Here is a 26,442-nt window from a genome sequence, read left to right on the forward strand (position 1 = left end):
CTTACATATTCATTTTAGTATATATAAATTATTAAGAATGATTTTGATATATATTATATTGAATATCACATCCCTATATATACATTTTCAGGATGAAAAATGAAATAAGTAATTAATTACAATTAATTAAAAATAGTGTAATTTACTTTTATACTTTTTAACCTAATTTATTCTCTTTTTAACACTCTCTCAAGCTGAGAAGTAAATGTTGTTCATTCTCAACTTGCCAATAAATGTTTGAAATATTAGATTGCTTACACTTTTAGTTAAGACATCTACCAATTAAGAATTGATAGGTAAGTATCGAGTACATATTAGGCCGCTAACAAGTTTTTATTTGATAAAATGTATGCCGATCTTAATGTATTTGATCCAATCGTGTTCCATCGGATTGTGAGCAATACTTACGACCGACATGTTGTCACAGTATAGATGCCTAAGATTCTTTATATATATATACACACACATACATAGGATAAGGATAAGTGATAAACAAGAACTAAATCAAGAGATATCCTAATACTATCCTAATCCCAGGATGAGGATAAAACATATCCCCTAAAATCAAGGAATACAATCACCATTAAATCTCCTATATCATAGCACACAGTTTCCTAATTAAAGACATGTTTTTCTACATTGGACGTGGAGTTATTTGCTCAAGAAATTCTTTGGTCCTACTAAATGTTTCACATGTGCCTAAGCTTTCTACAAATTTGTCTCACTAAATATTTGAATTGTTGAGATTTTTTTCAGTCTTCCTTTTGTGAGATTCAAGACCTAGATACGAAAAGGATGAATAGACATGCTAGGCAGCAAGATGGACTCCATTACCTTGAGTTGTTAATTAAATATGCAATCCAAAAACCAAGTTGCCTCTTTATTTCTTTCAGTAACACTATCTAAAAAAGGACAAAATCTAGCTTTATCATCTTCGTCTTGGTCATCCTTTGTTTGGTCTTTTTAAAATTATGTTTCCTGTATTGCATCTGTAGAAATTTAAATATTTGCACTTTATTTTTCTTTACTATTAAGTGTTACAATTGACTCGTATATATACAGGATTTCTTAAATACAAATAGGAAAATTTTCCTTATAATAAAATTCTAAAAAATTACATCATTATGGAGAAAACAAATAGTAGGATTATATAAGGAAAAATATCACGGTCATTTAGGTAACAAAATATTTGTGTCAACACTCCCCCTCAAGTTGGTACAAAGATATCACACGTGCCCAACTTGCATATCAAGTTTTGAAGAGTTTTGTTGCAGAGTCCTTTAATGAAGATATCTACTACCTGATTGCTAGAAGACACATAATGTAAGCACAAGGAATCATCAACTACTTTTTCTTTTATGAAGTGACGGTCAACCTCAATATATTTTGTCCGATCATATTGAATTGGATTTTGAGCAATATTAATAACTGTTTTATTGTCACAAAACAATGATAAAATTTCTTCTTTAAACAATTTTAATTCTTTCATTAGTTTTTGCACTCATAATAATTCACATACCTCTTGTGTCATTACTCTATATTCTGCTTCAGCACTAGAACGAGCAACCACACTCTACTTCTTATTTTTCTATATAACCAAGTTACCTCCAACGAGTGTGCAGTAACTGGTAGTTGACTTTTTATCATCAGGAGATCTAATCCAATCGGCATCTATAAATAATTCTATCTTAAGATGATCATTTCATGAAAAAAATAAACATTTTCCTAGTACAGATTTCAGCTATCGTAGTATTCGAAAGATGGCATGTAAATAAGTATCACGAGAATCATGCATCTGATCTAGTATGTGAGAGATAAATGAGTTTTTCAACTAATCTATGATATCTTCCAATATCAATTGATGTACCACTACCTGCTTGTAATTTGTTATTACTTTCAATAAGGGATTCAATTGGCTTGCAACTCATCATACCAGTCTTTTCTAACAAGTTTAGGATATACTTTCTTTGAGAGATAAAAATTCTTTTATTAGATCTGTCAACCTCAATTCTCAGTAAATACTGCAATTTTACAAGATTTTTAATTTCAAATTCTCGAGTAAGAAGTCCCTTTAATCGAGTCATGTCTTTTGTATCATCTCCAATCACCACAATATCGTGTACATAAACAATGAGAAGAGTGATCATACCCTCACAATGCCTGATAAATAGAGTATGATCAGTATTAATTTGCTGATATTCAAAAGCAATCATAACTCTTCTGAACCTTTCAAACCATACTCTTGAAGACTATTTTAATTCATAAAAGGCTTTTTTTAATTTGCAAACCTTCACTTGTGTTCTTTCATCTTCAAATTCATGTGCAATTTTCATGTATACTTCCTCCTCTAAATCCCCATGGAGAAAGACATTCTTTTACATCAAACTGATGTAAGTCTCAATCAAGATTAGCAACACAGAATAATAATATTTTGGTTGTGTTCATTTTTGCGACAGGTGTGAAGGTTTCTTAGTAGTCAACTCCATAGGTTTGAGTAAACCCTTTACCCACTAGTTTAGCTTTATATCTTTCAATCGACCCATCTGTTTTTTGTTTTACAGTGAACATCCACTTGCAACCAAAAATCTTCTTTGCTTGTAGAATTGAAACAAATTCACATGTTTCATTTTTTGTCAATGCTTTCATTTCTTCAATCATCACTTCCTTCTATTTGGTATCTTTTAGAACTTCTCTCCAATCTTGAGGAATAGACATAGAAAAAAACCATAAGATAAAGGCTCTATAGGTGGGAGATAGAGAGTCATAAGAAACAAAGTTAGACATAAGATGCTTAGTGCAAGTTCTGATTCATTTTCTAAGAACAATGGGTTTATTAGATAATTCACAAAGTAAAGATGACTCACTTGTATCTTCAAGAACTAAAGAAGATTCTTGACCTGAGATAAACTGCATGATGACTTTTTCTATCTTATCTCTCCTTGAATACTTCCTTAGATCTAGTTTATTCAATTGTTCAGCATTTTCTTCTTGAATAAGATCTTCTTACATAGAGTGCTCCCCCTGAATATGACTGTTGAGAGTTACAGAACTGAACATCACCTCTTCCATTTAACTCTCCCCCTGATGAGGTGTTACGGTGGAACTGAAGTATGATTCAGATTCTCTAAACGTAACATCTATAGTCACAAACTATTTTCTAGATAGGGGATGATAATACTTGTAACCCTTTTGAGTTGGAGAATGTTCAACAAATACACACCTAAGAGCTTTAGCTTTCAGTTTGCTCACATTTCTGGCATGGACAAAGCAAACACATCCAAACACTTTTGGAAGAATAGTATAGGAATTTGTACATTACAAAATCTCCAAAAAACTTCTAAAATTAAGGACCCGCAAAAACATTCTATTAATAAGGTAGACAGCTGAGAGAATTGCATCTCCCCAATAACTTTTAGGTAGATTCATGGTGAACATTAGTGACCGAACTATCTCTAATATGTGTATTTTTTCTTTTAGCAATCTCATTATGTTCACTAGTGTAAACATAACTTGTCTGGTGAATTATCCCATTTGACTCCAAGTAAGTACAGAACCCGCTATCAATATATTTTGCACCATTATTAGTTCTCAAAATCTTAATTTTAGCATCAAATTGTGTACATATCATTTTATGAAATACTTATAAGTATGAAAATACATCATTTTTTGCTTTCAACATATAAATATATGTCAATCGAGTACAACAGTCAATAAACATAACAAACCATCGATGACCAGATAAAGAAATATTCTGAGTAGATCTCCACACATCAAAGTGAATAGTCATAAAAGGAACAAAACTTATATTATTACTCAAATGATAAGAACTCATTTTATGTTTAACAAATTCACATGCATTACAAATAAAGAATCCATAGAATTTCTCTTAAACAAAATATGATATAATTTTTTTAAAATAAAAAAAGAAGGTTGGCCCAACTGCCGGTGCTATTGTAGCATTCCCAATTGGGTTCTTACTTCTTTGCAAAATATATAAGTCATCCTGCAGTCTACTAGTGTCAATCATCCTCCATGTTCGAAAATCTTAAAAGACACATTAATCAGAGAAAAGTTCAATTTTACAGTTTAACTCTTTAGTAATTGCACAATATATAAAAGGTTATTAGGAAAATTATACACATGTAAAACTGAAGACAGTGTAATAGTCAGGGTATAATTAATGGAACTTGTTTCAGACACAGGAATGCATGACTCATTCGCTATACAAACATTTTATTTTTTAGTACAAGAAAAATATATTAGAAATTTAGTGGAAGAACCTATCATGTGTCTGTTAGCTTCAGAGTCTATAATTCAAATATCAGGAGTAGAAAGAAGAGGGAGAGAAGGAATACTTAATTTTACCATATGTAATGCACCAATAATTGTTGAAAAGTTAAGTTAAGACAGAATGCGCTTTAAACTCTAAATCTATTCGGTGGAAAAAGTTCCAACTGTTGGTGTGTCAGGGGTGTTTCACTTGCCTCAACCAAATTTGCTTGAGTTCTAATACACCCACCTTTCCTTCCCCCACGTCCTTTAGTAGACTGTCTATGCAATTTCCAATAAGTCTCCTTAGTGTGTCTAGACTTCCCACAATAGTCACAACTCCGTTGGTCTTTGGAGTAATCAGATTGAACAATTAACTCAGCTTTCTCAATTTGTGCTATGTGGAGTATGACAATTCTTCTACTTTCTTCTTCTTACATGTAAGAATAAGTTTGTTCTAATGAGGGATGGAGATCTTTTCCAAGTACCTGAACCCATATCTGATCATATTCAGCATTTAGACCAGCAGAGAAATCATAAATCTGCTCATTTTTTATCATTTTCTGAAATTTGACAGCATCCCCTGGACAATCTATTTGAAAATCCTGATAATAATCGAGCTCCTACCATAGTCTACTGAGTTCAGAAAAATATTGAGAAATATTCAACTCTTCTTATTTTGTGTTGTGAATCTTATTTCGGAGTTCATAAATTTGATCATCATTACCCACTTATGAATATATAAGAAACACTGCATTCCATATTTTTGCGACGATGTTGAGCAACAGATATGTTTGAACAATATGAGGTTATATGGAGTTAATGAAACAAGACATGACCAAGGAGTTTTCAGAGTCCCATCTGTTATATTCCAAACTACTAATTACTGGCTTCTTCACATCACCAGTAATATAACCCTACAAACTTCTAGCTTTGATTAAACTGTAAACAGAATCTAAATCAGGCAAGATAATTAGCTCCATCAAGTTTGACGGGACTTATTTGTAATGATTGGTTATCAGAATTGGGAACAATCACTTTTTTTGTTTCTATCATTTTTTAATACAAAAAACAACGATAATATCCAATAATATATCTTTCAAGGATAAAACACAATTCCTAATCAGCACCACAAAAAAGCCGAAAAGGTTCTGAGATAGGAGAATATTACCGGAATTAGAACCAAATCTAAGAAGAGAATAACCAAGATAACAGACCTAGTCCAAAAAATAAACAATAACCTGAGAAGGCTGAGAGAATCAGACTTGGTTGTAACCTGAGAGAACAAGGTGTGACAATCACACAGCAGAAGGCTGAGAGTGGGCGGCTATGTGGAACCCAAAAACCAAGTCGCGCGGCAGAGGAAACTGAACGGAAGAAACCAGAAACCATTGTGTGCAAAAAGCTTGTGCGACCCGAATGGAGGAACTGATGTGACCCGATCTGCAACGCTTCTTCAGTGCACAAAAACTGATACGCAAAGCACAAAACGCTGCGAAGAGATGACACGAATCAGTGGCTGCGAGAACAGCAACGCGACATGCAAACCAATGAGCTACGAAGAAGTGATGCGTGAAACAAAGAGCTGCAAAGAAGAACAACAATGCGAATCAGGAGGCTGCGCATGAAGGGCAGTGTAAATTGCTACCTGCGAGTGGAGTAGGCAGTCGGGTATGGTGGAGAAAGTCACCGGAATAGGCGGCCGACCACCAGTGAGATCGGTACTCTGTTTGGGTGGGTGTTGTGAAGATTCGAGGATTTTCAAATAAATCCTGAAATTAAAACCTCAAAATACTCTTATTTTACTTTGATACCATGTAGAAATTTAGGAAAAATATTTGCACTTTATTTTTCTCTACCATTAGGTGTTACAACTAACTCCTATATATACAAGACTTCCTAAGTACAAATAGGAAAATTTCCTTATAATAAAGATTCTAAATAATTACATCATTATGGAGAAAACAAATGGTAAGACTATATAGAGAAAAATATCACGGTCATTTAGGCAACAAAATATTCGTGTCAACAGCATCAAGACATTAATCTTGAATAATTAGATTCTTATGTGTGTGAGTTTGCGAAATATGACCATGCCTCTTATCCAAGAAACAAAAATAGAACTTTAATTCCTTTATCTACGTTCATAGTGACATTCGGGAAGGATCAAAAGTGCCTAGTCTTACAGGTGCTAGGTGGATTGTCTCCTTCACAGATGATTGCACCCAAGTGATCTTTCTCCTCAAGTAAAAATCATCTCTTAGCATTATCTTTCCAAATCTTCATCAAGTCATAATGCCAAAGCCTATTTTTATCAACCATTATCACCCTTATTCCATAATGCATTCCTGAATCCTCCCCCATTTAACACACTCTAACAGAATGAGGTTGCTAAAAGAAGGAACAAACACCTTACAGCCACCACTAAACCATTTCTCTTTCAAACACATAAGTTAAATCCTGGAGAGAAGCTATCCTCACTGCTATTCATACCATAAGTTGACTACCGTTTGGAGTCCTAAGGTCCTGAAGTCCAATGGAGTTGCTCCCACCATTTTTCCCTCACTTTTAGAGCTCCAGGAACTCACTTTCAAAGTCTTAGGATGTGTGTCATTTATTCATCTTTATTCCTCTAATTGAGGTTAATTGGATCCTGGAGATTTGAGGCTCCAACAATGAGGTGCAACAATGAATGTCCAACACCTTTAAAGAAAGAAAAACTCAGTGATTTTGAAGGGTATGAGCTCTGCATACCGTCTGGAAATTGCAGCAATAAAGGCTGAAAAAAATTTCAACAAAAGTGGCTAATGCAGATTTTCTTTTCTCAGAAACCTTAATGCTTTGATACCATGGGGAAAATAGAGAGAAAAGATTCTATTTATTATGAACAACATTCAAGATATTTATACATGTGCACTTAAAGAACAATGATGACTTTCGTAAAATATAGGAATCCCACTGATAAAGAAAAGCTACATATCTCAGTTAATTAGGAAAATACAGATTGTATGCTAATTAAGCTTAATCTGCAGCTCTCCAACAGTTTCCTTTTCCACATGCAGCTGGCCAACAATTTCCTTTTCCACAAGTTCCTCATAGATTTGAAATATTACAAACAAATGTCTATGTCCAACTTGTGACTAAATAGTGAAATAAAGGTGAATAAAAGATATAACCTGTTCCCAAAGCAAGAATGTCCTGCCGGTATGCTAATATTAACAGTACGTATATTATGCTGAGACTTTGCTCCTTCAGGTAGCAAAAGATACCCCTGCAATGCAACTATATGTTTTAACATTCGAACTGATGATTATAAAGTGCTTCAATGTTATGCAGAATTTTTATCAGAATGCTTTCTCTTCTACTCTCCTCCATTCCTTTCTTGGTAGACGAGATTTGAGCCCAAGGTAATTTAAACACATTCCTTGAATGCAATAAACCTATATTCAAGAAAAGACTAGCAAGAATATTTTGGAGTGGAATTTACCTTTTCCATAGTGTACAAGTATGTAGGTTCAAATGCTTTGCTTCTCTTCTCAAGCCATTGCACTGAAATAAGCAACAAAAGATTTGAAGAATAACTATAGAAAGTAGTGCTTTCAACATATGAGGGGAAAATGTTAAAAAGTGAAAATGAAAGAAAGAGTTTTTGCATCTTAATGTTCTATTGCATCCAAATTGTTTAATTGATTTTAAATAAAAGAGGAGGTAGTACCAAAACGCAAGAGACATTGTAGTATAAGTGAGGATAAGAAATCCTCCTACATTTTTGCATTTGATTCAAGTCTATTCCTATTTAATTTTTAAATCCTAATAATTTGATGTGTAGAAGTTAGTTTTACATACTTGGTATATGATTTAATCAACTTCACTTGTATCATCAATTACACAATGATGCATTTTGTCTTTCCACTAGGCAAGAGATGTACTACAAAAGCACCCAAGTTTAATTGGACATTGAAATGACTTGGAATTAGAATGCTTCTCCTTCAAATTTTATCCAATTTGAACTCTATCTACATTCCTATACCATAGAATTAAAATTTCAACCAAACTTAACCTAAACATGAAGGCAAAACAATCCCTTTGCAAAGTAGACAAAAATGCAAAAAAAACGAAGGCTAATGTTAGGAACCTATAGCCTCTATCATTTTGTGACCATTACAGATGAAAATAATAGATTGAGTAATTTACCATCAGCTAAAACTTTTAAGACAATTGTCTGCAATCAATTATTTAACATAATATCAACATCTATCTGTTTATAACTATTACAGGAAAAAAAAAATAGATTGAGTAATTTACCATCAACTTAAGTTTTAAGACAATTGTTGAGAATCAATTAGTTAACATGATAGGTGAGATAGAGATCTAATACTCGAATCCTACTTGTCCCACTTATGTTAAGGAAAAGTAATTTTACACTAGGCATGGGAGATATGTACCTGATCTACACTTTTGACTTAGTAGGTTTGTGCGACAAGATGGCAATTGGTCAAGTTCGAGTGGGTTTCACAAAATCCGCACACGATCCAATTTTAAATATTTAAAACCATAATCTGCCCCGTGTTCAGTGTGGGTTTGACAAATTTATTTGGTTTTAATCCTGACCAGGTTTTTGGTACTGACCTGATCAAGATTATGTATGTATATATATATATATAACATATGGACATCAAATTTAAGTATATTAAATTTTTTTTAATTAAAATTAAAAACCAAGTAGGTTCTTTTGCTAAAGAAAATCGAATTGTGTTTGGTTAATCTTAAATTATATCATTTAGGTCGAGTTTGGATTTAGAAGCAAAACATCTGTTCAAGGGTTATAAATATACCATACTTTTAGTTGTAGCGGGTTGGTTCGGGTCTACCAGATCACGTTTTTTGCCGTCCTTATTTGCACATTAAGAGTTGCAAAAGAGGAAAAATAATATATTAGGAAATTTCCTACCAACTATTTTAGAATAACTGGTTACAAACAATTATTCAACAACAACGATGATGGCACAGGATTAAGAGTCGTGGTCAAAATATTGCAATAGGTTCCTGTTGGAATTCTTAGTTTGTAAAGGATTTAGTTATGAAACCTCAAAAATAACCCCACTGACACATCTATAAATCTTGATAAGTGTTTTTAGAAAGCTGATTTTCCTTCCACGGTGAAACTCCTTGCTTGGACAGCAATTTATCAATAGCTTAACACGCACAATCTGCTCCAAATCCGCTGTCCTAATCATGCCTTTTTTCCTGATGTGTGCGTGTTGTGCTTTCGAGGCGGAGAAATGCATGCACATTTGTTCCTTCACCGCAATGTGGCTTGGAGGTTGTAGACTGTGTGCTAAAGTTGTTTGGATGTTATTACATATTGCCTCCAACAAGAAAGCTTCCTGAGCACTTGTATTATAGGGGATGCGATAAGAAAGGCTGCCAAATCTCTGTGGCAGGGAGGTCCCCTTCGCAGGCCAGTGGTGTATTTGGCTGCATGTAATTCAAGAAATTTTTAATAACAGGAATGCATCATATTGTGGATTGTGGGAGAGGAAGACTTTCTTGGCTTCTCTATGGGCTAAAGGGCATGATTCTTTTCCTAATATTTCTGTTACGAATCTCCATGGATGCTGAAATATTTTCATGCACAACATGTAGCTTTTCTGTTGATTGTTTTTTCTGCTTTTTGGGTTTTTAACCTTTTACTTTCCTAGCTGACATGGGGTTATTTTTCTTTTATTCTTTTTGTTGGGGAGGATGTCTCTTTCTCCTAGGATGTATTTCCACATTCATATCTCAATAACATCTTCTTCCCTTATAAAAAAAAAGAATTTAGTTGTGAAACCACAAGTGGTGTAAAGAGATTGCAATTGAGATCTATGAATTCAATAATCAGCTAGAGGAAGATGGGTCAATCTCAAGCTAAGCATCACAAAGCAAGACAAATGATCGATTCAGAAAATTAAGTGGGCGGACGGAGTGGATTTTGGGTACTTACATTTTCCACTTAAAAAGATAGAAGTTACTGTGCAGTTGTAGCCATGTAGGGAATCGAATAGAACCTTGATGGCTGAGAGAAAAGAGAATGTTGGGAAAAGTTTCCTACTGATCAAAAAGCATATAGGAAGGAAGTAGTTTTACATTATTATTAGAGAAGGTTCTTGCAGCAAAGGGTGGTATAGTTTGGTTCTGGCATTGCATCCTTGACGATGGTGCTAGTCCTGGTGGTTAAAGAGGAAGTGCAAAAGTATTCCAGAGGCAAACATGACAGTGTTGATGACATATATCCTTAGAAATTAAAGTGAAAAACGACGATAATAGTTTCAGAATAGTATCCAGATCAGGTAAGCTGGGGAAAATCCAGGAGAATCAACCACTCCTCCAAGGAAACCATTAAAGGGAATCCTATTATCTTGGCCAATCTCAGATATTTTCATAATCAAATTTGAAATTCAAAATGACCAAAAAAGCGATATCAACTACATATTAATTTGTACCTACAAGTAAACTCAATGCTGTATGCAAACCTGCTAAACTCAGCTAGTGCATCAGTCCCATGAGTTCTAGGAGTAGTAGTAGGCCAACTTTAGAAGCCTTTTGCTTAGATCATGAGTGCATAAAATTGGATTGTAACTAGTAATTTGTAATATTATTTTAGTTCATCGAAAGAACTGATAATTTAAACGATATTATCATTTTGTGGAAACATTTCATATAAATGAATTCATTCAATTCATATTTGGTGGTTATAACAGAAATTTTATTCTAATTAGTTTCTCGAAAATAATATAAACATCATTTGTTGTTGAGAACATTGAATAGTATGCAGTACAAAATACATAGCAGTCAACTATCCTTTATAAACAATATTCAATGAAATAAGAATAATAAAAATGTGGAAAAAATAAAGTTGGGAGGATTCTATAAAGCAAGTACTCCCCAAAAAGGAATTTGTGTCATCCCCAACTCCTTTTTCTTTTTCTTTTGTATATAAGAAGAAATAATATTGAAGAAAGGAGGAGAATACACATCTCTGATGCATTGATAATCGCAAATGAAATAGTTGATGAGCTGGTAGTCAATAAAAAGCAGGGGGTTCTATGCAAACTTGACATGGAGAAGACTTTTGATCATGTAAATTGGAATTTCATCGATTACATGCTGTCCCAGTATGGTTTTGGCACCTGTTGGAGAAAATGGATAAAAACTTGTATTACCACTACTAGCTTCCCGGTGATGGTTAACCGTCTTATACCTCTTACTATTTTTTGGGTTATTTGGAAAGAAAGAAACAATCAAGTTTTTGATGACACTAAGGATACCTTTGTAAATATCAAGGATAGATAGCTATATTATTTTGGCTCCATTCTTTTGGGTCATAACGTATTATTATATGATGACATAGGAGTTATGGTCGATATCCTTATTGATATGTAAATCTTTTGTACATGGACAGCATCCTCTCGGTGCTTTTCTAATACATTTACTAACTTTAATCTCAAACAAAACTGGAGGATAAGATATCCTTCTAAAGCCTCCTAAGTCAAAAGGCCAAATCAGCAAAAAAAAAAAAAAAAGAATCAAGAAAATATGCAACCCAGCCAACCCCTCCCCTCTAACCCCAAAAAAAAAGCTTGTCCCTATAACACAGAAACAACATCTGTAAAGTAACAACACACTATGGCTCATAAGGAGACCACAGAAACTGAAAAGAAGATAAAAATCTTCCAAAATCATGTTATTCCGCTCCAATCACATACCACAAACCTGTAAAAAATGCTCATCTCCAAAAACGTTTTGGCATTTTTCTCACTCCATTCCCGTAGAGTTTTGGCATTTTCGTCAGAGTCCCTACACCAGATTAGAAAGACTATCCTCTTAGCAAATGGAGACTAGAGATCCCAACATGAGTAAATTCTTCATCTGTCAACAGGCCAAGTACATTGGGCATTTGCAAGCAGGCGATCTCCTTTACTTGCAATCTTGTATAAATTCATTGAATCCTTTCATTCATGTTGTCATTTTATTCTCATGAGAAAACCAACATGCATTGAAATATTCCATTGCACACCAAAATACATTATATAAGCCAAATAGGTAACACTGCTCCTCCCAAAGAAAGGATCTGAATCTAGACCTTGTTGGGCCATATACACTTGTAAACCACCAAGAATTTTTTCCTTTTACATTGAGTAACACTAATAACGACAAAGCCCCTTCTACTATATCGGTCCTACGAGTAACTCTGTATCCCATATTATTAGTATCCCTCCTGATGCCCCTACTAACAAGAGCACTACCCATTCTTTAAATCAGGACTCCCACACACTTCACACTAAAATTGTATTTATTACTTCTTTCTTTGTCTCCTAAAACAAAACAACATTAGGATTTGCCCTTATAATGATCTCTTTGGTTTGCTTCTTTTAAGTTCACTTCTCATCTCATTAATGTTCCTGTTAACTATTCTCATTGACTCCCTAATGTCTGGCTCACCTTCCCGACACCTTCTATAATGACTTGTCATGCTACTTTCTTAATATCCAGCACCACCTGTTTTTCCTAGGGGCATATGATTGAGGTGATACTACCATATCTGATGTGAGCAAGAAGAGGGAAAAGAATTTCTTTAAAGAGAGAATCATCCAAGAGTGAAAACTTCTTCCAAAACCATATGATATCTTAAAAAAAGAGAATCAAATTTCATTCCTTAAATAACTAAATCCCACGGTTTAGGAAAGATATAAGTAGCCTCTTTCCTCCTTTAATGGTCAGCTTTAATTAACCATATTTATTTTCCCTAATTCCTCCACAATTAATTAAAATATTCTCATTTAAAAAGAGAATATCTTATTTAGCCTATTATAGTCAAAATCTTCTTAATTTTTATTATTTTCTCATTCAAGACAATATTTAATTTTCATATAATTTCTTCTATTAATTTAGAAAATTTATTTTCTTATCATGCACATGATCTACTTTATAAATAGGTATTCAATTCACAATTGTAACGAATCAAATTTAAAAATAATAAAACTATGAAGTTTTAATTTTCAACTAATTAGGTTTCTTCAACCTTCTTGTTGAATGGGAATTGATTCAACTTATCAATATATATTCTTGTGGCGTTTTATCAATTTTCTTTTGAATTGATTTCTAACTTATCAAATTCATACTTGTGACGTTTTTAATTCAAACTATCGCAATCACCTAAGTTGACATAAACATGTTGAATGTAAATCAAGTAGGGAGGATTTGTTGAGAGTTTTATGATTCTGAAAACTAATGTTATATATGGAGTTTTTGATCACGTTAGTTGATCCTGAGTTCTGCATCATTTGGTATCAAAGCTTAAACTCAAGATAAATCTTACTATCCTGCATATTTTATCTTCGCATATTCATTATTCTTCATAGTAAAAAAAAATCATACTTTGCATCCGCTCATATACATTAAAAAAAAAATATATCCATATTATCCTTCATGCACTCTATGTTTCCTTGTACTTTTGTTTCACTACATCTCTAAGTAGCTAGTTGCACCATAATTACTTAACATCATACATAAAACACGCACTATCTTCATCCGTGCGTTTGAATTGTTATTTTTAAAATTATTTTGCTACCTTCTTTTCCTAAAATTTTCTTGAAGTATCATAAACAAAATTTGATTATCTTGATTCACAAAAATTCAATTCTTACATTCAACTTAAAGGAAGGAGATCAAGTGAAACATAAGAAGTGCAACACGTGAGCGAGTGTTATTTTCTTTACTAACTATTGCTTGCAGATTTTCACAATGATCTTATACAACGTCCCACCGATGACATTTTAAAAAAAAAAACAGAATTGATGAAACCCAAACATAAGAAATGTCCGATTGGAGGACAAATCATTTTTTAAGATGGAGGGATGATGTGAGCAAGAAGAGAGAAAAAAATTTCTTTAAAGGAAAAATCAACTAAGAGGGAAGACTTCTTTCTAAACCATATGATATCTTAAAGGAAGAGAAAATCAAATTTCATTTCTTAAATAACTAAATCCCTCGATTTAGGAAAGATATGGGTGGCATATTTCCTCCTTTAATGGTCAGCCTTAATTAACCATATTCACTTCCTCTAATTCCTCCACAATTAATCAAAATATTCTCATTTAAAAAGAGAATATCCTATTTACCTTATTATAGTTAAAATTTTCTTAATTTTTATTATTTTCTCATTCAAGATGATATTTAATTTTCTTATAATTTTTTCCATTAATTTAGGAGATTTATTTATTTGTAATGCACATGGTCTACTCTATAAATAGGTTTTCAATTCACAATTATAATGAATCAAGTTTGAGAATAATAAAACTATGAAGTTTTAGTTTTCAAGTAGTTAGGTTTGTTCAACCTTTTTGTTTAATGAGAATTGATTGAACTTATCAAGGTAAACCTTGTGACGTTTTATCAATTTTCTTTCGAATTCATTTCTAACTTATCAAGTTTATAATTGTGGCATTTTTAATTAATTCAAACTATTTCAATTAGCTGGGTTGACATTTACGTGTTGAATGTAGGTCAAATAGGGAGAATTTGTTCAGAGTTTTATGATTCTGAATACTAATATTATATACAAAATTTTTAATCACGTTAGTTGATTCTGGGTTCCGCATCAACATCTTTTCTCATTCCTCGACTCTGCCACTAATCCAAGCAACTTGTTCATTAAGTCATTTGGGTTATATTGATCAAATTTATCAAAAACAATGTCACCTCTTGATGTTACCAAGGTCTACTAATATCCCAAGTTAGTACAATATTTCTTGTTTCTTTTGGGAGCAGAAAGTATGCTTTTGCCCAATGAATTGATATCGTTCTTTATTTCCGCCGTGGATTGAACAAAAGATAAATTATGATAGGTGTTTTAACTAGGATGTGCACTAGGAGACTCTAGGGTATTGCCCAAGTTTTCTGGAGATGACTCCAGTTTCTTCACTTCCAGGGGTCATTCATTCATGTCACCCTTCTCCAGCTCCTCACTTTTGTGATGCTTCACATAGTGGCTTTACCTTGCCCTACTTTTTTCATGTATCTGCTAAGCAAAATTGTAACTGTTCACATATTCCATTTAATTCATTTCCCTCTAACTCTGCCTCATCCTTTGTATCTTGTTCCAAGCTTATAAATTCATAGTTGTTTTCATCTTCCACCTCCAAAAGGTCAAACAACAAAACCTGTTGTTATAGAGCCCATCTCCTCATCTCTCTTGTTCCTTATCAGTCTCTTCCCTCTATTTTTTTGTCATTCATTCCCCCTTCTCAATGCTCTATCTTCCTTTCCGACATTGCAATTTCACCTCAACCACGTATCTAATACGAAATTGATCGTGCCAATGAACGTGAAATTATGTTGCTCTATGTTCAGCTTGACCAAGATCTTTTCATGTGATTTGTTTAGCCTCAAAATACAGAGGGGTCAGCTACAATGATGGATGTTAACATTTTCTTCTCAGTTTCTTTCCTCTATTTTGTCTTAGTTTTCTGCTTTTTACCTCCACTATTTTCTTTGCCTCCCCTATGTTTAATCCCAATCTTTGGGAAGCCTGCACGTCTCTCAGTTCTGGTATTAACTTCCTCTTTGTGGGTCGCCACTCAACAACCTTTTGTTTACTCAACCGGGCTATCACCGCTCCGTAAAAATGTTTTGTTCTTGTCTCTCTTTTCAGATAAAGTTTTAATCTTGAGAACCTGGATAGGCCTTTGTCTTTTATGTCTCTTCCAAGCCCATGTGCTACTACCAAGCTTTATTTTGATTTGTGACTGCCATAGCAAGCCACTTAATATTTCTTTTTCCGATGACAATCAACTACTATTAGAACTATAAATTCTTCTAATAACTGTTACATCTCCGCCATATTCTCCCTCATTAATACCTTCCTATATTGGAATCAAAATATGTTATGAGGCAAAATTTTTGCTCTTTTGAAAAGTGAGTCTATCTTCTCATTAGAGCTTATTTTTCTATAATTGTTGTCCTCCTACTCTGCTACCAACAAATAACGAGACATCTTTTGGGGCTATTTTCCTTCGTAAGTGTTGTTTCTACCATGTTTTAGCTCCTTAATAAAGGAGGGTGCTTTACATCAAACACAACCGCTTTGTTCATTTCAAAAGGGGTGCCCTATTCTCCTATCTTCAATAGCACCGCTACCAAATCTTGATACCCCGACCACTCTCTCCGTTCTAGCATGCAAATCTTATTTGTTCTCTAACCTCCCACAAATCGCCATGTAGCCAAAGGAGACTCTCTTTGCTATTCCTACTTACTTCAGCCAACAAGTACCCTATCGAGATTCGGCATACCAAAGAGTAATGACACCCTCGGTCAATGAGGTGATCAATTAATTTCTGTAACTCTCTTCTTGGCGAAACAAGCAAGATATCATAGGATTGATACATCAACTTCTCCATTATTCTCACTTTTACAATCGACCAGTAACCTTGGCTGGCTGTGAAGAACCTTTTGTCTATTACGAACTCGACACTTTGATGTTCCAGTGAATCCCATTGTCATTGATAAACACGGAATTAAAATAGCTATTCTAAGGCAAAACTAACAAAATCAAAGGAAAATGTGTGCTCGTATCACAAAAGGAGCACCCCATCATCCCCTTCCTAACTGATGAATAATGACGATTCAATAATTATTTTGATGTAGAACTTAGGATCAACAATGCAATCCGAACTCATATGTACAAAATAGCATAGAATTTAATCTCTAAACAAACTCTCCCTATTTAATTCACAATCAACTTATGATTGGAACTAAGGTAACGATAGAGATAAATGAATTTATTAAAACGTCACAAGAATACCTTAAGTTGAAATCAATTCAAGAAAAGAAAATAATGAAAACGTCACAAGTTATCTTGATAAATAAACACAAATTCTCTATGCAATAAGAAGATTGAAGAACCTAACAAGTAGCAAACTTTATCGAATAACTTCTGAATTGAATAATGAAAATGATTGCAATGATGCTTATTTATAGATGTATGTCTTGAGGAAAAAACCTCTTAAATGATTAAAGAGTCCTAAAATGTTTATCTAGGACTTTTTAAAAGATCATAAATTACACATATTGAACTACATAAGAAAGGACTCTTTACTCTTAATTAAAGAAGAATAAAATGCATGGATTCTTGAAGATTTAGCCGACCATATCTTGGAGTAGAGTACTTGGCAATGACCTCTATCTTGAGAAGCTTGTAGATGAACTAAAATCCAGCTATGATGGTGTGAAATATGACTCTTGTTCTTGATGAGAATCGATAAAGATGTGGTGGGATAAGGATCCTTGATTCTCCACATGTTTAATATGCTTTTAGAAGAGAAATGATTGGCTAGGAGACTTCCAAGAAGAGTGATCAGATTCCCATAGTCAAATACCCGAGAGTCCAAGATTGTGAGGACTCTTTTGGTGGCCACTTGCTTGTAGACACCTTGTAGAAGATTTGGGCAAACATCCCTATGTTGTAGGACTCTTTGATGGCTGATTGTGAGGAGTTGGAGAAGGAGAAAAATGCTTGTAAAGGAGCTGACCAAGAGTCCTTGAGTTGTAGGACTCTTTAATGCTCAGTTGTGAGGAGTTGTAGGACAAGTTTTTGGCTGCCTCTCCTCTTGGTTTAATGGGCTTGGCCTCCCCCTTTCAAGGCCTTCAAAGTTTGGCCCAAGACTTCCTTCCTCATGAATTCATCATTTAACATAAACTTGAAAGTCTTTCTTGAGTTCATTGGCTCATCGTCCACTTGACATAGTGATACTCCATCTATATTGCCTAAGTGCACCTTTAATTGGATCCATCCTCAGCTTCTCTTTATGTGAACTTTGCTCAACTTAAATTGGGTCTTGATTTCCACTTATATGGACCTCGTCTTGAGGATCTCCCTTGCAATGGACCTTTTCATGACATCCATCATTCATGAGGCCTAAATTATGACTCCTTAAGCTCGTGAGGCAGCGAGCTTCATCTTGAGTTGTGTCTTGCTCTCCCTTAATGTGGCTGTGAGCTTTTAACATTATTTGGCCATGATCTTCTTTGTAGCCACGAGCATTCATGTTTCCTCGAGCTCCTTTGTGACCTAGTTCGATTTGACTTACCTTGATCTCTATCATATTCAATAATTGCAAACCTTACTTGATTGTGCTCACTCTTACTAGTACCAATGGCCTGAACAGCCTTTTCACTTATTCCTCAAAGGAAGGTCCATCAAGCCAATTCGCCCAACCCATGCTAATAGGACTTCAACTTATCACTTATGCTTAAATATTCTCACAGCTTTCTCAACTAAAGGACCTATAACCAACAAAAGTACCCCTATTCAGAGAATCTTACTATAACCAACAAAAGTTTTCTCAACAAGGAAGAAGAAACTTAACTAATCCAAATCCTAATACCACCGCCCATAACTCGAGGTCACAAGTTTGAAAGTCATTATTGTTTATCCTGTTTAGAATCACTATCCACGCAAACGCTCTTACCTCAAAGGAACTTTATCTTAACTTTGACTTAAGCTAATCTCCTTTTTCAAAAGAATCTCCTCAAACTCAAAAAATGCAATCTAGCCTATTGAACCCCAGTTAATCTGTTCTCAAACTCTAACTATCTATCAAAGTTGGCTATTAAGATCCTTCTTCTTAACCCGATTCATGCAGACAAACCGTTTTGCCAAGGCATTATTCGAAACTGTTGCTATATTAGTTGTTTAATCCTTTTCTAAGATAAAAAAGCAAATATTTTATAAAAAGGAAGAGATAATACATAATTGAGGATATTATAACCACCTCTTGTCTACCAACATTGAAATGTGGTGCAAAATGAGTTATGTCTAAATAGATTAGAAGTATTCTTTTAAATGTGAAATTATTATACTATTTAAGAATCTATTATTATAATACTTAGGAGTATTATTATAATTTTATAAACTTAGAATTTTTGTTCTTATTAGTATTTTCTTATTTCTATTAGGATTAGTATTTTTAATATCATTAGTATTAGTTTCTCATTATTATTACGGTTAATAAGGAGCATTTAGGAAGGAGAAAGAGTCTTAAAGAGAAAGAGTCTTAGAGAGAGAGAGAGAAAGAAAGAGAAACTTAGAGAGTTGCTTTGATGTTGTCTATGTGACCGCGATGGTACCGCTAAATAGGGTCATCTTTACGAGTCTCCAAAAGTTTATGGTGCCAGGGCAAAGTTCATTTGACGTCGTTGGAGAGGGTGAAGGGGTGAGAGTTTTCAAAAATGGGAGGAGAGTCCGAAAGTCGATTCTTTTTCAAAAGGGGGATGTTGAATGGCTCATGGGATGTTTCAAAGAATTTCGATGAGAGAAAGGAGAATAAGGATGGAGTAGATGCAGGCAGAGCCGAAACCAAATCCTCTAGATGGCTCTAAGCTCGATTAGGGGAGAGAAATACTTGGTTCTCTTTGAAGGTAACGTAGGAGGAGGAAGGGGGTTCAAGTAGATCTTCGTTCCGGAGGGAGAGAAGGTAGGTGGGTGGTGGCAATTTATGGAGGAAATTTTTGAAGTACAAGAGATTGAGCTAGTAGAACTAGAATGGGTGAAGGGGAAAGGGAGGGCGGAAGTAGGGCAGGGGAGTGTGGCCGATCTAAAGAGTTGTTCTTCTACAGGAACATTTTTTATTAGTTGCCCATGTTGTGGAGAAGAGATGGAAGTAAAGGTGAGCAGGAAAGAGACCGTGACTATAGCGACGATCCTCAAACATCCAATGCAAGTGAACCCTCGAGTAGGGCAGGAAAAACCCATACTCGCATCTGTACTCAATCCCAGTCAAGTTCAAAATGGAGGGGATAGAGGTCGTTTCGAGTCAAGGGATCAATAGGCCTTCTCGGCTTGTGTTGGGGCCAAATCCAATTTTCAAATTTTGAATAGTTCGTGACCAGCCCAAAATGCAAGAGGGGAATGTCATTTTGGGAGAACTGATTTAATGAGAATTAATCATGGGCCTTCTGGTACACGAAATGGATTGAGAGTGGGCCACAAGTTCACATGGTTAGAGAAAGGTAATGGGTTGATGTTCCAAGCCGAAGCAAGGAGTCCAAATTGAAGTTAAGCCCAAGTGTCCGACTGGTTTAAAGGATAGTGAACCGAAGTCCGACTCGATGCTCTGAGCCAGTCCAGAAGGAAACATTATTCGAAAAAGAAAGATAAGCCGAGGGTGAGAAAGAAAAAGTCGAGCGGGAGGCGACAATGGAGGCGGATTTGGAGATTGTCGCATCCCGAGGCAAGATATCAAAGAGGAAGAGGAAGTTTCCACCAAGGGTGACAAGAAATTTGGCAAGGAAGGAGGTGGAGACACAATATTAAAAGATGCAGACAGTGGAAGTGTCGAGCATGGTAGTGCGACTTTGCGGCCCGAAGATACGATCAATTTGGTGGTCATTGATGGTCAAATCTACTACTGGATGGTGTGTGTTTCTCGGCGATACCCTTATCTCTTGGAAATGTAAGAAACAAGACTCTGTATCCAAGTCTTCTACTAAGACAAAGTATCGAACCATGTCTGCTGCATGCTCCGAGATCATTTGGTTGCGTGGTCTCTTTACAAATCTTGATTTCTCACAAGTTCAACCTACTCCACTACACGCTGACAACACCAGTGCGATCCAAATCGCTGCCAATCCTGTCTATCACGAAAGGACAAAACACATATAAATTGATTGTCACTCCATCCGGAAGGCATATGACCGTCAAGTTATTATCCTGACACATATATCCACCACTCTATAAATTGCATATCTCTTCACTAAATCTATGACACGTCAACGCCATAATTTTCTTATTAGCAAATTGACACTTGTAGATTTACCAGCATCAATTTGAGGGGGGATGTCAAAGGAATTAACTGGCAATTAATTAGGCAGCAGATTTTATACAATTAATCAGCATATATTATACAGTTAATCAGCAGATTTGTTATAATTATGCCAGCAGATTCTATGCAATTAACCAACATTTATGGCAGCAAATTCTATGCAATTAATTAGTAGATTTCAAACAATTATGACAGCAAATTATGTAATTAATTAGCCAGTAGATATTATATCTAATTTTATGATTTGTATACCTTTAATAACTTTAATTATGACAAATTTGTTTAGTTAATTTAAGGACAGAAAATTACCTTGTATATTTGTATATATAATAAGAATTCTCTTCCATGAAGGACACACAAAAAATTTTCTACTCAAAATCTCTTAAATTGTCACTAATATCATTGGTTTTTTTTAATATCATTAGTATTACTTTTTTTATTCTTATTAAGGTTAATATTCCTAATTCTACTGATTTATTATTTTCTATTTTAATTCTAATTAGAAAAAGATACTATAAATAGTTTTGTGATTTCACTTATTGATCTTCCATGTATTCAGTAATAATTTGTTAAGAATTTCTCATAATTGGTTGTGTGATTCAATCAAACTTTGTTATGATGCCTGAGGACCCTAAATATGATATTTAGGTTTAATCCCCAATTTCTTAGTAGGTAAATGAACCTTAATTTATCCTACATCAAAATGGTAACAAGGAATCCAATAGATCATAGATCATTATCTTGTATCAGTTGCCTAGTGTTTAAAGGAGCAGAACTAGTAGTGTACATACATCCATGTAAACTCTACATAAAATCAGACTTTAATTATACAAATAAGATTATTCAGGAGAATTTTCTCTAATTTCTGGAAAAATCAGAAACTTTAACCCAATTGCTGATCAATCCTATATTTTACCCCATAACTTCCCTCTCTCTGCCAACATCATCAAGACAGATGAAAGGCGGTCACTATACCTGCATACCCGTTAAACTTGTCAAGGTGAGGTACATGCAACCATTTGGGACAATCAAGATTCAAATTGATACCAGCAACATTCTGCACTTAAAACATAAAAGCAATGAATCAGAAAATGTACCATAGTCTTTCTTTCATACTTTTCTAAAGCACAGACCCTTAGAAATATGGTTTATGCGGCTATGTCGTGACTTTTGTACATAAAAGAAAAGAGAGATGGGAACACATTAAAATCTTAATTAAAAGGGAAATTAATAACTGAATTTCAGGAATAGTTTCAAAATTCAAAATAGAAGATACATTTTGGTGGAAGAGGCTCTTCTAATAGAAAAGGAGGACATTCAAGGGTAGGCAGAGTTTCTATTGTAAATAGTACTTCCACAGCTGATAAAACCACATTAGCGAATCCTTTTTTAATAGAAAAAACAATATAGAACAAGATTATCTGAATTCCAACATATTGAAAACAAGAGAAAAATCAACGGGGAAAAGTGGCAGAAGCAAAAAGTATTTCCGAAACTGAAAAATAAAATTAATATGCTTCTTCTTTGTTCTTTTTCTCACCAAATGGGAGGAATTTAGAAGTATGTCTATGCACACGACTTAGCAGCAGAAGGCTTCAGCTTTAAGATTAACAATATGTTCAAAGCAGTAAGGTTTTTTTCTGGTCTTGTAAAAAAAAATAAAAAATAAAAAGCACCCAAAAGCAAAGAGACTTAAGCAAAAAATCAATACCTGCATTCCAAAAAAGGCAAACCAATAAAACCATCAACAACCAAAATAGAAGTTGACACAAGAGGGGTATAAAGGTAGGAGTTGACACTAGCAACAACCAGACACCACTATACACCACTTGAACCCAATAGAATGTAAAAAGTAGGAAATATCGGTAAAACTAACAACTTTTTTTCCAAATTTACTCACCCATAAATTTAGGAAATGTCTAAAGATTTGCACTGTATGCCTCCAAATGAAAGAAAGTCGCCTGTACCACTTTTTGCCGAAGTGAAGAATTGCTGTTTTAAAAGTCTCCTTGGCAGATAAGGAAAATCTTCCACGTGGCTCCTCCTTATCCGTTTTAGCAACTGGATCATCAAAGTTCCAAGTATTGGTAGAGCTTTCAGCTTGATGTTCTATTTCAATATCACTCTTCCAGAACTTCAATGCTAATTTGCCCCTCCTGGCATTAGAACCAATCCAATTCAACCAAAACTTGGCAGCAAAAATTGTTAATCCATTTTCATTTACATTTGTAACTTTCAAGCTATCAGCTACAGCTTCTAAACAAGGAATATCCGCAATACTAGTTTCAGACTTGTTCTGCAACCACAAGCCTGCACTGGTAATCTACACCAACAAAAGATGTCTTAGACAAGATAGTTTGGTCATACATCCACAATCAAATTACTAACAAAATACACTAGGTACAAATATAGATAACTGGTGATAGTGCTAACTGTTGGAAAGTAGAAAATTGTGGTCATTTACTTTCTATCTCAGTAAGATATTAGCTGTAAATATTGATTAATCAAATATTGTAAATTAGGAATGCTCTTAAAACAAATTTGATTCTCTTTCCTAGTTTAGCTTCTTGTATCTTCTATAAATTGACAATATGTGAAGTGTTATTCAAAGACGCCTAATAACAGAGAACTACGTTGTTGGACGTGTATATGTATAGTAAGTAGCGTAAAGGATATATTAGTGATATACTGCGCTCTTGTAATTGATAGTGTTTCCTTGTTATTGTTCATAAACCTTTATATATAGGGCTCTATTATTTAATAAAATTCATACTTCGTTCTCTACATGGTATCAGAAATTTAGGTTAAAAAAAACTTAGACCTTTTTTACAAATCCAATTCAGCTTTCATTATCGAAATAAGAAAACCTTAAAGGAGGCTGACCTTCAAAGCCAACCACCACACTCTAACTAACAACAACCACAAGACCGGCCATCTTCACCACAAGCTGGCCCTAGCTCCCAAACTGCATGGTCAAAAGCAGTCACTACGCCACCAGCCACTAGAACTGCATGCTTGCACTTGCACAGCCTCTGACCGGTCAGTCGTGCCTCTGTCGCATGCTGAGCTTTCTCTTTGCACACCCAGCAACCTGCACAGCACAGCCCGCTACACCCCACCTTGCGCGTTTGTCCCTGACCACCCTTCTGTTTGCCATTATTGCTCCCTGACCGCCTTGAACAGCTGTGCCATCTTTGACAGCCAACTACCAGATCGCACAAGCCTGAATAAATAAGTACGAGTATATATAGTACAAGTATGTTTTGACAATTGATATACTTCATAAAAATTTTTCAAATTTTTGTCTATGGATAAATAAGGGAATAATTTTTGTAGGTATACAAAGTATGGGTGTCCAAATCGATAATGCCATAGTATAATTGTATTAAGATTGTCTAAGTTGAAATGTCTTGAGACTCATTTTTTGACAATTGGAGTGCAGGAACATTTTTTGGATAGTGTCTATCTGCTCTTTGCTGAATGAGCATGATTTCTTAGCGGAGACATCTTCATCAAAAGACTCATGTTTTGACAATTGGAGTTTTGATGTAGGAACATTTTTTGGATGGTGTCCATCTACTCTTAGCTGAATGGGCATGATTTCTTAGTGGAGACATCTTCATCAAAAGAGGCATAAGTTTCCCTACTTTATTTGTCTGGGGTTGATTTTGTGCTCTTCAAATTTGCTAGTTTTCCATTAATTTTCCAAAAATTATCTCAAATATGACCCAAAATTTCTGCAATGATCACACCAAGGTCTTCCCCATCTTTGTCAGTTGTCTGAGTTGGGATGAGAACCCCAGGTAGCCAAAGCAGTGTTTTACTCAGTAGTCAGTCTTGTGAATCTATCCCCCAACATTACTATTTTTCTACTTTCTTCTCTCCTCACTTCGGAAAAGACATCACGAATGTCAGGTAATGGTTCCATTTCGTGTACTCTTCCTCAGAATTCATTTAGATTTTTATTCAATCTCATGAGAAATTTGAAGATTCTTTTTCTTTTCAAAATTTTTCTATACCGTTTTGCATCATCTAGACAGCTCCGTGCAAGTTCCTCAAACACATTGAATCATTGCCAGTGACAGGTAAGCAAACCCTAGTACTAAGTTACAAATTAATCTCACTGCCACAAGTTGTTGAGGCTAGATTCAACAGCAAAACTTTCTCACATATTTTCTTTACTCAAGTAGAACTCATTTGTTTGCTTTCCAAATTCCGCGTGTAGTCCCATACAACACAAAATTCTCACTGATATCATTTGTCACGGAATTAATCAGTCACGACATAATTAGATTATTTTCAGTCTTCTAAGTTCAGAATTTTGGGTCTTTGGTGCTCGATTGGGTGACTTTTCTCATGAGGTATTCATCTTCCTCTCTTCCATAGATAAACATCTTAATCGATTAAGACTCCTGAATGTAGATGTTCCATTTAGTTTGTGACTGGTGATCAGAATTTGAGTGGCTGGTGATCGAGATTTTGTGTTGTGTACCCTTGGTCCAATAAAATTCTTGTAAAGCACCGAGAATCCTTTCCACTTCATCTTCCCATATTGAGACTCTGAAACCCCTCTTATTCTCACTCACCCATATCCCTTCCGATTTATTCCTCTCATAAACGACGTCGAAGGTTTTTTTTTTTATGGTCAGAAATTTCCTTCCATGCGAGACCATTTCGACCATCGCCAAATGAAGCGATATTGGTCACACGATTTTGCTCAACCTACATCCATCTGGCTACTCTTGGCCAGTGCAGTTTTCGGTCACAGAATACTCATTCCAGACATTCATATCAAGCAACAATAAGCTTGAGACTTTGTTCAAGTCCAACTAAAATAGAAATTTAAAGAAATTATGAAGCTATTTTGAGGGAAGTTTTTCCTCTATTTTCTGCTTGCATTTTCCAGCTCCAAATGAGCATATTTATACACAAATGAATAACAACTTTTCTGCACCAGAACCAGATTTTGTGGGGTCAGGGAATATTTAGAATTAGTGTAGGTGACACACCACCAATTCTGTTATTCTCCTTTCTACGGTACACAAGAAATGACAAAGGAGATGTCAGTTGTTTTCCTTCTAAAATAACAGCTATTTTCTACATTTTCTACACTCCCCTTCAATCTAAGTTTACATAATTGTTGTGTAAACCTACATTGGATACAATATTTTCATATACATGTTTAGGAAGAGCTTTGGTTAGTATATCAGCAACTTGTCGATCTGTGGGAACATGAATGATGTCTATAACACTGTCTTCGATCTTCTCTCTGATGAAATGCTGATCTATCTTCACATGCTTTGTCGTATCA

At 34.7% G+C, this 26,442-nt stretch overlaps 1 protein-coding gene across 3 annotated transcripts in view; it reads right to left on the reverse strand.

Moving 5' to 3' along the window:
- The window catches only part of LOC110817358 (S3 self-incompatibility locus-linked pollen protein), a 63,801-nt gene that overhangs the window by 26,958 nt on the left and 10,401 nt on the right, over positions 1 to 26,442 (reverse strand). For all 3 annotated transcript variants that reach the window (XM_088213650.1, XM_088213649.1, XM_088213651.1), the window contains 4 exons: positions 23,032 to 23,454; positions 22,107 to 22,188; positions 7,757 to 7,818; positions 7,446 to 7,540 (listed from right to left, as the gene is read on the reverse strand). In XM_088213650.1, the coding sequence (XP_088069776.1) occupies positions 7,446 to 7,540; positions 7,757 to 7,818; positions 22,107 to 22,188; positions 23,032 to 23,454 (662 nt within the window). The remainder of the gene's footprint in view (positions 1 to 7,445; positions 7,541 to 7,756; positions 7,819 to 22,106; positions 22,189 to 23,031; positions 23,455 to 26,442) is intronic.

Source organism: Carica papaya, chromosome 2, assembly GCF_054855325.1.
Source record: "Carica papaya isolate Zhongbai chromosome 2, ASM5485532v1, whole genome shotgun sequence".
NCBI lineage: Eukaryota > Viridiplantae > Streptophyta > Magnoliopsida > Brassicales > Caricaceae > Carica > Carica papaya.